At 34.0% G+C, this 12,617-nt stretch overlaps 1 protein-coding gene and 3 non-coding genes across 5 annotated transcripts; all 4 read left to right on the top strand.

The window, feature by feature from the left end:
* The first annotated feature begins 3,247 nt into the window (after positions 1-3,247).
* Positions 3,248-12,565, top strand: LOC126778182 (dual specificity protein phosphatase MPK-4-like). 2 transcript variants are annotated; one of them, XM_050501649.1, is made up of 8 exons: positions 3,248-3,420; positions 3,564-3,677; positions 3,805-3,936; positions 4,048-4,147; positions 4,593-4,828; positions 5,636-6,000; positions 6,407-6,599; positions 11,023-12,565. In XM_050501649.1, exons 2-8 carry the CDS (start codon positions 3,569-3,571, stop codon positions 11,124-11,126), a joined length of 1,239 nt encoding a protein of 412 aa, XP_050357606.1. In that variant the 5' UTR covers positions 3,248-3,420; positions 3,564-3,568; the 3' UTR covers positions 11,127-12,565. The 2 variants fall into 2 exon arrangements, with proteins under 2 accessions (XP_050357606.1, XP_050357597.1); XM_050501640.1 differs by having other exon boundaries at positions 3,555-3,677.
* On the top strand, positions 7,197-7,380 carry LOC126780061 (small nucleolar RNA U3). Its single transcript, XR_007670424.1, has one exon. It is a non-coding gene; the product is annotated as a small nucleolar RNA U3 (small nucleolar RNA).
* LOC126780128 (small nucleolar RNA U3) lies at positions 8,720-8,923 on the top strand. The gene has a single exon (XR_007670440.1). It is a non-coding gene; the product is annotated as a small nucleolar RNA U3 (small nucleolar RNA).
* LOC126780122 (small nucleolar RNA U3) lies at positions 10,365-10,568 on the top strand. Its single transcript, XR_007670436.1, has one exon. It is a non-coding gene; the product is annotated as a small nucleolar RNA U3 (small nucleolar RNA).
* Positions 12,566-12,617: the final 52 nt, after the last annotated feature.

Genomic DNA, 12,617 nt, shown 5'->3' with positions numbered 1-12,617 from the left:
TGTGTGCGCAAACACAGGTGCATTCTCTCTTCCCTAGCTCTTAAAACCCAATGGGACGGCAATCCGACACGACCGGAAAGAGTTCAGGCGCAGGACCAAAGGCTTTACGTGCTTTCCGAGGCACGGGGGTGACACACTTCCAATTTCTAGACTCCGGGTTGCTAATGAGAATTTACTGACAGAAAAACCCAATAACTTTTTCTGGCCCGACATGGAAATTGAACCCAGGACCTCCAGGTCTGCGGCCTTACATCAAGCCAAGACCAACGAGGCAGTCAAAGTATTTTATAACCTTCTAATACCTATATGCACTAATAAATAAGGAGACGTTTTTGTTGTAATGCCTAACTTAATAAGCTAATAAGGTATAATAATAGCGGGTTTTGTGAAAGGTTCTAGTATTCAAAATAATTTCAAAAGATGCTGCGCTTCGTAATTTCACTCGCTTTAAATTGAGAGCATTGACGTGACAAGCGTGAATATTCTTGTATTTATATCCTGCATAAATGTCAACGTATACTAACTTCACAATATTTATTATTAATTCGCATAACTAAAATCGCCCGGGATGTGTACCTCTAATCGACCCCTCCCTCGGATGAGGTAAAGTTACAAATTATTACTTAATGGTATTTCAGATGATATTACAATGTAAGCTCCGATAGTTCTCCAAACCAGGCATTTAGGTAAAACTTACGAAAGTAGTTTATAAACTGCTGTGTCACCGTGATTATACAATTCATATATAATAGAAAGTGAATTCGCGAAATCATACATTCTTATGAAATGCTGACTTTGAACTACAAACGTAATAAATACTTTAAAAGGAACAAACAAACAAAGGAACGCATTGTATTACAAAATATTAGTCAGCCAATACACTAAAACTACAAGAAATAGAAGCCAATTATCTCAAATATCATATGTCTCGAATAGGCTGCCATCACAAGATTTGGGATGTTATATCTCTTGTGCCTGTGATTATATTGTGATTTCCTTTATTTACTACCACCTGGTTTCCGCCCACAACTTCGTCTACGTGTGGAAGAGGGGGGCGGGGATGCCTTGAGGTTAGGTAACCTATGTGCTTTTATGTCACGATTCCGCAGCCTATCCGATCCGTGCCGAGGACGGACATCGCAGTGTTTTTAAAAACACGCATGAAAATATTACTTTGTTCTTCACCACTAAAACCACCATATCACCATGTATCACCATAATTCGGTTGTCAACATTTAACGGTTGAATAATGAAGCGAGTTCAATTGCAAACAGAATAATACATACTATTTCATTTGAAAAGCACTTTTATAAATTTTATACTTTTATATATTATGTGGCCTTCAAATATTTATCTAGAACATGAATGAAACTTTTCAAAGTATTATTTATAACCATTATGAAACCATTAGAACCTTGATATTCTAAAATTCTGAATATTAGATGTACTCATTGTTATACAATATAATAATAATAATATTATGCATCTGTGTCGCAAAACACGCAACGCTGTGTAAATATATAATGAAATTTGGTAATCAAAATGTTTGTTCAAGTATTCTATAAATTTTAAGGTGTCATTGCTTTATTATATACTTTTTATAATATATAATGATAAGCGTGAAGCTTATGAATATGATTACATATTATATATTGTAAAAAAAAATTATTTTATGTTTTTCTTTTATATGTTTTCAATTGTAATCCAAACCAACATAAACCAAAAATCTTGTCGGAATAATTTCCTATATTGTTGTATTTAGATAATTTTTATTGTGGTTTCTGTGCCTATTGCGATTTTTTTACGTATTCGACAGTGTTGACGTTAACTACGCTTTGCATGGAATTAAAAACACTGCACTAGGCACACTGTTTATTAAGACTATTGCTATAATTTGTATAAATTATAGCAAAGTAAAACTAAAATGTCCTGCAAATTTGACACATATTAGTATTACTTTAAAGTTTATATATCTAAATAAAATGTGCGAAAGCTTATTGAGTTGCAAAATACTAACTCTCGAAATGAAAAAAAAAACTCTCAAAACGTTTTTATTTGACACAACCCGGTCACCTAAATGTCTTCTGTAAACAATTCTTGAGATGAATATTTATTAATATTGAACAAGTGAAAGTAAGGAACAAGAATAATATAACAGCATGTTTAGTCATTGTTATTTTAATTCTAAACTTTAAACTTTTGCAATATATGTATATTATACCGTATTACAAGTAATCACGCATTTTTAATAATTTTCCCAGCACTGCCGAAATGCTGGTTGTTTTTTTTCCAGCATTTTCCCGTCCACTGCTGGACGAAAGCCTCCCCCATAGAATGCCAACCATCCCGATCTTGGGCAGTCCACATCCATCCCGTACCTTTGTGGTTACGAGTTGGTTTAAACTTAATGAATATGACATCAACTGCACTAGTTTTCTTTGTGTATCTCCATTATTTATTATCATTATTTCTAATAGAATGCGAACACAATGCATACTAATGCAATTGGACCGTGCGAACGTTGTCACTTATATTTATGAAATTTATGTTATACAAAGCTCCACAGAATCAAATTTAAGCATGATAAGTTTCTTGATTTCAATCGTTTTGCACACTAAACGGCAGTAGAACTTAATGTGATTTGCATGCGAGTTTAATAGTTGTTCACTATAATAAAAAAGTTGTGTCGCGGTTCAAAACATGATAATAGTGTATTAAATTTGTTATTATATTTTAACTTAATTTGGTTATAAAGGACTTATTAATTGTATTGCTACATATAGAGTAATCTCTTGCTATAATTAGCTTTTATATATTTCTAAACGTTTTAGGTAGCGACTGTATCTAACATAACAAAATATATTTAAAAGACTACTTGAACAGTAGTATTTAAGTTATTTATCACTCAATTATTTTCTTATTTTAATATTTTTCATCATGTGTAAATATATTTCTAGTTATTGATTCTATAGAATAATAAATAAAAATCAAAATATGTACTTATTTTAATTTGCTTATAATTTATTTTAGAAAATTCAAGTAATTTTTTCTGCTAAAAGCAACGATGAAATATACGAACGAAGATGATATATATGAACGATATACCATGTAAGGTATAACACAAAATATTTTAACTGGCAATATCATATGTCTCTGTATCATATCTGGCAAATGTCATCGTATGCTGTCATAATACTAACAAATGTCAAATTTTCAATTTTCAATTTGCGCGGGTATAGGTTTTACACACTCGGTTTGATTTAATAAAACACGTAATCGTATTATTTAGTTATATTTCTTTAATCAATACATGTGTATCTTTAATAATCAATAAAATAAACGATTTATTAGAATCTAATTTGAACCTTGGTAGAAAATTGAACAAGTCCATTTTAACGATTATTGATTTTTCTTCAAAAGGTATAAATTGTTTACACTCCGCTTTTGTATAAAATGTGTCTAATCTAGCGTTCTAAAGATCTCTTTTGCATATCGTTCTATTTCTTTTGAACTATTTTTTGCGACTATTTTAAGATAAGATTTTTTTGTTTTAGTGTTTTCAGACTAAATGGCAAAACAAATAGCGGATGTACAAATTCATGCTTCGGAAAACGATAATGTTGACGACGATAACTTAGACGTTAGTGTGGATCTCATTGATGATGGACTTTATTTAGGTAATTCTTCAACAAAATTATACTATCAACGAAATAATATTGGAATCCAATAAGAGAATGTATATGTATGACAACTCTTGATGCCTGACACAACAGCATAGAGTTATTTACATTTTTATTTTTGCAGGTAATCTTGCGTGTGCTAGAGATTATAAAACATTAGAGCATCTAAAAGTGTCACACATCCTCACTGTAGACCTAGTACCGCTACCGAGATCTATACTGGAGAGGAGCCAACTCACCTTTAAATTTATGAAATGTATGTACTTTTTAAATAATACCTTAATATTAAAGTATTATTATATATATGACAAATAGAAAGGCTAGTGTCAACAAACAAACGTCAAATAACTCTAGTATACCTTTACAGTAGCTGATGTCCCCAAGGAGGATCTCATCAGTCACCTACCAGAGAGCAATGATTTTATCAAGGAAGCAATTACAAATGGGGGAACGGTGCTCGTTCATTGGTAATATCAATTAAAAATAGTCACATTTATTTAAACTTTATTAACCACAAACAACTATGGTTTAAATTCTATATTGACTAGGGAGATATTGACTATAATATTATATACATATATATTATTGATATAAAAAACACCATGGTTGTAAAAATAAAATAAAAAATAATTAGGACAACAGTAGTCTAGCAATACAATGTGATACACCATTTCAGCCTTTTACTACATATGTATTAACTTAAAATTTTTCATTTATAAATATTTACGTTTAGTAATATCTATTAGAATTATTTTTGTCCATTTTGTCAGTTGAATAAAGGAAATGAAACAATCAATTATTTAAATTTGTTGTTGTTGTTAAAATATGTATTTATTATCTTTAAAGTTGGATGCATAAATAACACTAAATTAAAAAAAAATCGACAGTAATTCAAATTTAAAATAATTTCAGTTACTTTGGTGTTTCCCGCTCTGCAGCTGTAGTTATAGCATATGTGATGGAGAAGTATAGTCTTTGCTATGAAGATGCGTTCCTGCTTGTAAAGACCAAGAGAAGGTTCATTGGCCCTAATGTTGGCTTTGTTGCCCAACTCAAACTGTTTGGACACATGGGCTATCGAATAAACAAGGATGACCCAAGGTTCAAACAATTTAGATTGAAAATGGCAGGACAGAAGTTAAAGCAAGGTAATAAATAACAAATTTTTTTTAAAGAGATATTTTCAGTTGAAATTAAATGTCAAGTATTGTTTACATGATTTGTAAAGAACCTTTTATTATATTTACTTAATATATAATTATATTTTAATAAATATGATTTGTCAATGTTGTGTATATTAAAAGAAATTGTGTTTACATTTTGAGAAATGTTTTAAATGCTGTAAATGATAAACTTATTATATAAGTCTTTTTTTTATAGAATAGGCCAACAAGCGTATGGGCCATCTGATGGTAAGTGGTCACCAATGCCCTTAGACATTAGCATTGTGAGAAACGTAAACCATCGCTTAGATAGCCAATGCGCCACCAACCTTGGGAACTAAGATTTAATGTCCCTTGTACCTGTAATTACACTGGCTCACTCACTCTTCAAACCGGAACACAAAGGCGCATATATGCTATAATCTAAAGTTTTTGATGTTATGTTACAAGTTAATTATTTTTAGATTTTATTAAAAAGATTTCTCCTATTTATTACAAAATCACAATGGACCAAATTATATCGGTAAAATTTAACAAACAGTCTTCGATCACAAACCAACAAGCAAACAATAATAATGATTGAATTTATTTGGAACATACCTGACACTTTACAAACTTTAATTTTGGGCAAAATAAAATGCAAACAAAACTATTATATACGATAGTAACTGAACTTTCAGATGGTCTTAAACTATAACTATTTCTATCTCAAATTAGTTTATTTCAGAGATTTCATAACAGAAGCTGCACTTATACTCTTTGTTTCAATAACCACGATTTTCCAATTTACAGTGAAAATATTACCCCAACTGTTTGCCGATTTAGTTAAAACAGACCCTGGGTTGATCCGCGAACGACCTGACCCAATAGTGTACCGTTGCAAGAAGTGTCGCAGGATAGTGGCAAACCAGAGCAACATCATACCTCATCTACCGAAGCATATAAAGGTGGAACTGGCCAAGAAAAACATTCGTCCACCACCGAGTAAGCAGACCGCTCTGAATTGTGTTGAAAATGGTCAGCTGTTGATAGAGAAATTGAAAAGCCTCGCTTGTCAGATAATGGACAGTGAGATTGAGGTTGATGATTCCAGTGATGAAACTACCCCGGGTAAGAGTGATAACAGCTTCCTGGATAGCGATGAAGGACCTAGTCAGGTAATTCCAATTGACAATTACTTAATCACACCTTTTGAGGTCTGTTAGGATCCTTTGAAACTGCCATAATGTCACTTATAGGGCGAAAATGTGTTTAACTGAATACTTAAAGCTATAATTGACGCAGTATAGACGTATAAATTTAGAAAAACAATTAGCAACGCTTAATTACCAATATATATATTTAAAAAAATATCTAAATATGTTTATATGTTATGATTTTTTTTACATGCTTTATACTGGACCTTTATGTAACTACCAATCTACACGTATATAATGACTTTTATATGAATGTGTTCCCTTCATAATTACATTACGAATATCGACTATATGTAGAAGCTACAAATGTGCTCCTTAATAGTTCGACTTCTGGGAAGGGACTTATCAAGATTATGTCGTATTATAGGTTCTTGATGGTTACAATGAAAATAATATGGTCGATGCAAACATAGCGGCTCGTGCGGACGGCCCTGAGATCTGCCGCCTCATGTGGTTCGTGGAGCCGATGACCTGGATGAAGGACGTGCAGAACTCTCCACAGGGGAAGCTGCATTGCCCAAAATGTGCCAACAAGATCGGTAGCTTCAGCTGGGTCATGGGTACGTTTAGATACCTAAATTTAGTAGATATTTTAATAGAATAGATAAAAAATTAGTTTACTTTGCATTGTTATTAAATAATAAAATAAGCGGCGCCTGAAGTTAATAATGAGCAATGATATCACATCAATGAAATGAACATGCTGTATTAAGGTAATCGAAGCACTTATAATATTTTCATAACAAACAAATACATATCTAATCTATCTATTCATACTACCTAAAACGATAGTTTTAATGTTATCAATCCACGTTACGTTTAGTTTCGTTTTAAATTTTGAATAATTACATAGTTTTGTTATCCGTCACAAGATGGCGTTGCGTCGTTAATCCCTCATTTACATAAGCTTTTATTACGAGAGATGTGACAAAATTAATTAAATTTATTTTTAATTAGCAACCCTTGAGTTGCTTAAATAATAATCTCAATATAATATCAATAGCTTTTCGTACTTCTGTTTTTAATAACCAACAAACTAAAATAAACTTTATCTAACCTGACACTAGATGGCACTGTACCGTTTATCGGCAAACCTGAATCGCGCTGGCCAGATTTTCGCGCGAAGAGTGACACCGGCCCGCCGAAGAGACCGAGTTAAGACCTTACTTCATAGGATCATTTCTATAGTAAGCTCTTCACGAGATCAACACGCTACGTGTGATCGTACCAGTCGCGAAGATGAGACGTGGCGCGGCGTCGGCTTCGGCCGTCAGCCCTCGATGATCGTTCACTCCTCTCTCTCGGGAGAGGAGCGTGGGGCGCTGTCGCTGGCTGAGCGGCTGATTTTTAAACCCTTTATATATTGTAACAAAAAAAGGTAGAAGATATTGTTCGCAAGTCAGGTTGATGTGCGGAATAAATATTAAGTCCCTAAAGTAATCATTGTTTTCTGCCTATCTGGACCTACTAATGCAAAAAGCAGCTATCTGGGAAAAAGTACAAATCGAGTTGTAAGCGTTTTTACTCTTCGGTTATATATTAATTTTCTGTAAATTTAGTAATTAAAAAAATATAGGTATAGGCCTGGATGGTGTTGAAGAAAGCCACCTTCTATCTAAGAAATAAATCATTTTACCAAAAACACCGATCTTAGAGTGGCTGTCTTTTACATACCACGATAATCCATGCCTCTTAACAAATTGAAATTTGTAAAAAACAGCCTTATAGGTTGGCTGACTTCTGCAATTATGATATTTAGTTTATGTCGATATTGACTGCAGTTTACACTACGTTGACTGATTTTCGCATAAAATATTTGTTAAATTGGCTTTATTTGACTGCCCATATCTCCGTTGTTATAGAAGATATCAACTTGTCATATAGCAGGCTGTCTTTTCGAAAAAATCCGGCCTGTCAAAATTAATATAGCTGTGTTAATTTTTCGAATAAAATCCACATGGCTGTTGTCTGCATAACTTGATCTACTTTATATTTCGTCACAAATCAAAAATATAACCGCTAGCTGCCTACACTATTTTCAAAACAAAATAAAAACCAATTCCATAAGTACAAAAAATGTTATGTATTTATAGTGGTTAGCTATGAATCATAACGATAGGAGTTAACATTCATATTCATTTAATCCTGTAAATAATTAAGCACTATTACCACGGGACCGCGGAAATAGTTCAAAATGCTGAAAAAAGTCACTGAATTTAACGCACAGATTTAAAGCGCTATAATCTTTGAATTCAGCTAAGATCGCGTATATGTAATCGAATTGTTGTTATCGAATGCTTATATAAAACATATTATATTTTAGTTATTATTTTGCCAATCCAGAGGAACAGTTATGTAATTTAAAAAATTAAAAATGTTCACATTGTTTGCCTTAGGAATATCAGACGTCTATTTATCTATCTCATCGACTCGCTTCGTACTTAGTCGTCCAAAATATTCGAACATCAAAAGATTCAAACGGCAGACATGATCAAATTATAAACACGTGTTTTTATCAATCCAATGTCTCATAAAATTTTGTACGGGTTGTTCTTTTTTAGTACATGTGAGTTTACAAATGCGCCACTAGATGGCACTGTATAATTTTACCGCGATACTGAATCGCGCTGACCAGATTTTCGCGCGACGAGTGACACCGGCCCGCCGAAGGGACCGAGTTAAGACCTTACTTCATAGGATCATTTCTATAGTAAGCTCTTCACGAGATCAACACACTACGTGTGATCGTACCAGTCGCGAAGATGAGACGTGGCGCGGCGTCCTGAGCGTGAGGCGGGCGACGGCTTCGGCCGTCAGCCCTCGATGATCGTTCACTCCTCTCTCTCGGGAGAGGAGCGTGGGGCGCTGTCGCTGGCTGAGCGGCTGATTTTTAAACCCTTTATATATTGTAACAAAAAAAAGGTAGAAGATATTGTTCGCGAATCAGGTTGATGAGCGGGAATAATTTTTAAGTCCCTAAAGTAATCATTGTTTTCATCTATTATTACTATAAGAATTAAGTAATGTATATTCACCATTCCTATTAACATTCTTTTTAAACTCTAAAATCTCTGTGATAATCATTGTTTTCATTTCATAAAGTCTATTTTATATTTTGTCACAAATCAAAAATATTAAAATAAAACGTTACTTACTGCTTAAAAATATTTCTAAAACATAATAAACATCCAATTTTAAAAGCAAAGAAATATATTACACGTTATTTATAGTGTTTAAGGAGTTAGAACTCGAGGAGTTGGCCAGCATTTTGCTATAATTTTATTTGTTCATGTTCCTTAAGTTATTCAGAAGAACAGTAAAGGAGAATGACCAAAAATGTCCATATGTCCACCACTAACGAGACCTATGTAATAAAATAGTCTACTACATACTGAGTCATTATAACCAGACAGCAACAAAAATATGCAATCGGTAAAAAGTTATAACTGAATGAAAAGTCATGTTGTTTGACTTTTATTTGCGCAAAAATATCGTTAATATAATTCTGTCCATCGCAGATTTTGAACCAAACAACGCATGTAATGTCAGGCCGCTTGGCGTCCACAGTCAAGTGTTAGGTTTTCGCTGAAATATATTTTGATAAAGGCCCGGAACAAATAAAACGCAACGCGTGTTTCACGTAGTACCTGGTACTACTCTAGGTACTCAGGTAAAAACCGATTGCGTTTGTGCTCTAGCGCATTATTTGCTAAGTGCGATAGGGATAAATATAGAGTTATCTTCAATTTTCGCTGGGTTATCGATGAATCATCATTAGCGCCGCATAAAGAGTAGCTGCGCACAACTAAAATGGATTTAAATAAATAGTAAATAAAAAAAAATATAATTTTTTTCATATAGTCATAACTTTTTACCGACAGCTTATTTTTTTTTGTCTCATTTTAAAAATTACTCTCTGTTCAGTGAACTATAAGTCAACATAGGTCTCGTTAGGATGTATGGTGGATATTTGGACTACTTGTGGTAATTGTATTTTATGCAATTAAAAAAATCAAAAAATATTCACGTGTTATGTCTTAGGAATGTCAGACGTCTAGTTATCTGTCTCATCGACGCGCTTCGTACTTAGTCGTCTAAAATATTCGAACATTAAAAGATTCAAACGGTAGACATGATCAAATTATAAACACGTTTTTTAGTCAATCAAATGTCTCATAAAATTTTGTTCGCGTTGTTCTTTTTTAGTACATGTTAGTTTGCAAATGCGCCACTAGATGGCGCTGTATAATTTTACCGCGATACTGAATCGCGCTGGCCAGATTTTCGCGCGACGAGTGACACCGGCTCGCCGAAGGGACCGAGTTAAGACCTTACTTCATAGGATCATTTCTATAGTAAGCTCTTCACGAGATCAACACACTACGTGTGATCGTACCAGTCGCGAAGATGAGACGTGGCGCGGCGTCCTGAGCGTGAGGCGGGCGACGGCTTCGGCCGTCAGCCCTCGATGATCGTTCACTCCTCTCTCTCGGGAGAGGAGCGTGGGGCGCTGTCGCTGGCTGAGCGGCTGATTTTTAAACCCTTTAAAATTAATGTTGAATAATAAACAAAAGATTTAAGTCGAGGACTTGGACAAATAAGCTTGTAGGCAACAATGTGGCTGATTAAAATACATCAATGACATACTTTAGAACAAAGATGCTTGATATAAAAGAACTGTAAATTATTATACTGTTGAGTATTTGAATTAATTTTTGAACTTATTCAATAATTTTCAGGTAAAGTTGGAATATGTTGTCTTTTTGCGAAATTTGTGTTACAGCATATGTAAGCTGGTGGGTAACTTTAGCAAATTAAAAGCTACTGTCAGTGCAATGAAGAACGAGCAAAAACTCTAGTAGCTACAACTTTCAACTATCATATATATGTAAAAAAACATAATAAAAGTTGTTTAATATGCCTTTTAACATGAGCTTTAATTGTATTTATTGTTGAAAGTAAATGTTTCACTTAATATTTCAGGTTGCAAGTGTCCCTGCGGTCAGAAAGTAGCTCCTGCATTTTACTTGGTGCCTTCGAAGGTGGAGTGGTCGAATATCGTGCAAAATGTGCAAATAACTGTTTAAACTGTATGTGGCCCTGCTTTATAAAGGCCATTATAAATCCCAATGCCCCGCTCCGCTCCCTTGCTTTTATTCTAATATTGCAAACTCCAAAAATATTCTATTGATGTAGTCCAAGTAAAGTTTGGTATGTAAAACACTGTAAATAATATCAGGTTACTTTTGGGTCTATCAATATATAAATCTATATGTATAGGATTTCTTGCATATAAATCATTCTACTAATGTATATTTATTACATAAATATTGTCAAAATCCAGGGTCTAGCTCTTAATTCAACATACCGTACCTTACCGGGTAGTATAGTGCGTGGTGTAGTTTGTGTAAGGATTAATATCCTATTGCATCTGGATTCGAGTAACGCTAGTGTTCCATGTTCCGCCGTCCTGCTATGCAGATATTGCGATAGTGAGGTTTTGTTATTAATTTGGTGAACTAAATGGTATTAGATTTTGATCTATTTTCGATTATCGCTTAATATGACAAATCAATGGCTTTTTGAACGGAAAATGGTTATAGCGTTAAATTATGCACTAAGACCGAACGTTGGTCGTACAGAAAATAGTTGAGTGCCAACGTTGATGTTGCAGATTACAAGTGCCCTACGGCTTTGTGCAAGTTCGTCTGGGTAGGTACCACCTACTCATCAGATATTCTACCGCAAAACAGCTATACTTGGTATTGGTTGTGTTCCGGTTTGAAGGGTTAGTGAGCCAGTGTAATTACAGGCACAAGGGGCATAACATATTAATCCCAAGTTTGTTGGCGCATGGGTGATGTAAGCGATGGTTAACATTTCTTACATTGTCAATGTCTATGGGCGTTGGTGATCACTTACCATCGGGTGGCCCATATGCTCGTCCGCCTACCTATACTATAAAAAGAGATTACACAATTTCGTAAGTACTCGATGCGCGAACGTCTCGAAACGCCTACATCAAGGCGGTCAACTTAGATAGCGCACATTGTACCTTCATTGTGTGCTAATCACATACTACTTAATTTAGAAATAGCTTTTGAGTATATATACAGGCTTAGGTTGATGGAGTTTCCTCGTCTTTAAAACACCCTAGTTGTAACAAGGAACACAGACGCCGGCAGGGTGTTTTATATCGTGATAGAAACGTAGATGGAAAACGCATGTAAATGCAAGCCGCAGGTTTATGACAACTCTGGATGCGGAAATTATGCCGCAGTTAGACCCTTACTTTAATATTAACGAAGATGGAGCAGTAGCATAACATTTATACCAGAGAATCCTAGCGTAGTGTGTATCAAAAAAGTTTTCATATTTCGTAGGAATCTGTACTTTAATCTTCCAATAAATATACATTTTTAGTACAATAAGACTGTCTTCGTTATTTCGTTATTGAAAAATGTATTATTAATAGATGTAGATTGTTGGTGCTTCCCTGTGTAATGTTAAATATAATTTTATCGATGTCTCCGTTACTGTGTGTACAACATAAAAATAATCACTATTTATTCAGTAAG

Source organism: Nymphalis io, chromosome 2 (genome assembly GCF_905147045.1).
Source record: "Nymphalis io chromosome 2, ilAglIoxx1.1, whole genome shotgun sequence".
NCBI classification, from domain to species: Eukaryota; Metazoa; Arthropoda; class Insecta; order Lepidoptera; family Nymphalidae; genus Nymphalis; species Nymphalis io.
Note: the sequence above shows the minus strand (reverse complement) of the source record. Positions and strands in the feature narration are given on the sequence as shown.

Excerpts from the sequence above, each read along its gene's own strand:
- LOC126778182 (XM_050501649.1), top strand. The coding sequence starts at position 3,569 with ATGGCAAAACAAATAGCGGATGTACAAATTCATGCTTCGGAAAACGAT. Across the intron at positions 3,937-4,047 it reads CACCTTTAAATTTATGAAAT|TAGCTGATGTCCCCAAGGAG; the intron begins GTATGTACTTTT and ends ATACCTTTACAG. Across the intron at positions 4,148-4,592 it reads GGAACGGTGCTCGTTCATTG|TTACTTTGGTGTTTCCCGCT; the intron begins GTAATATCAATT and ends AAATAATTTCAG.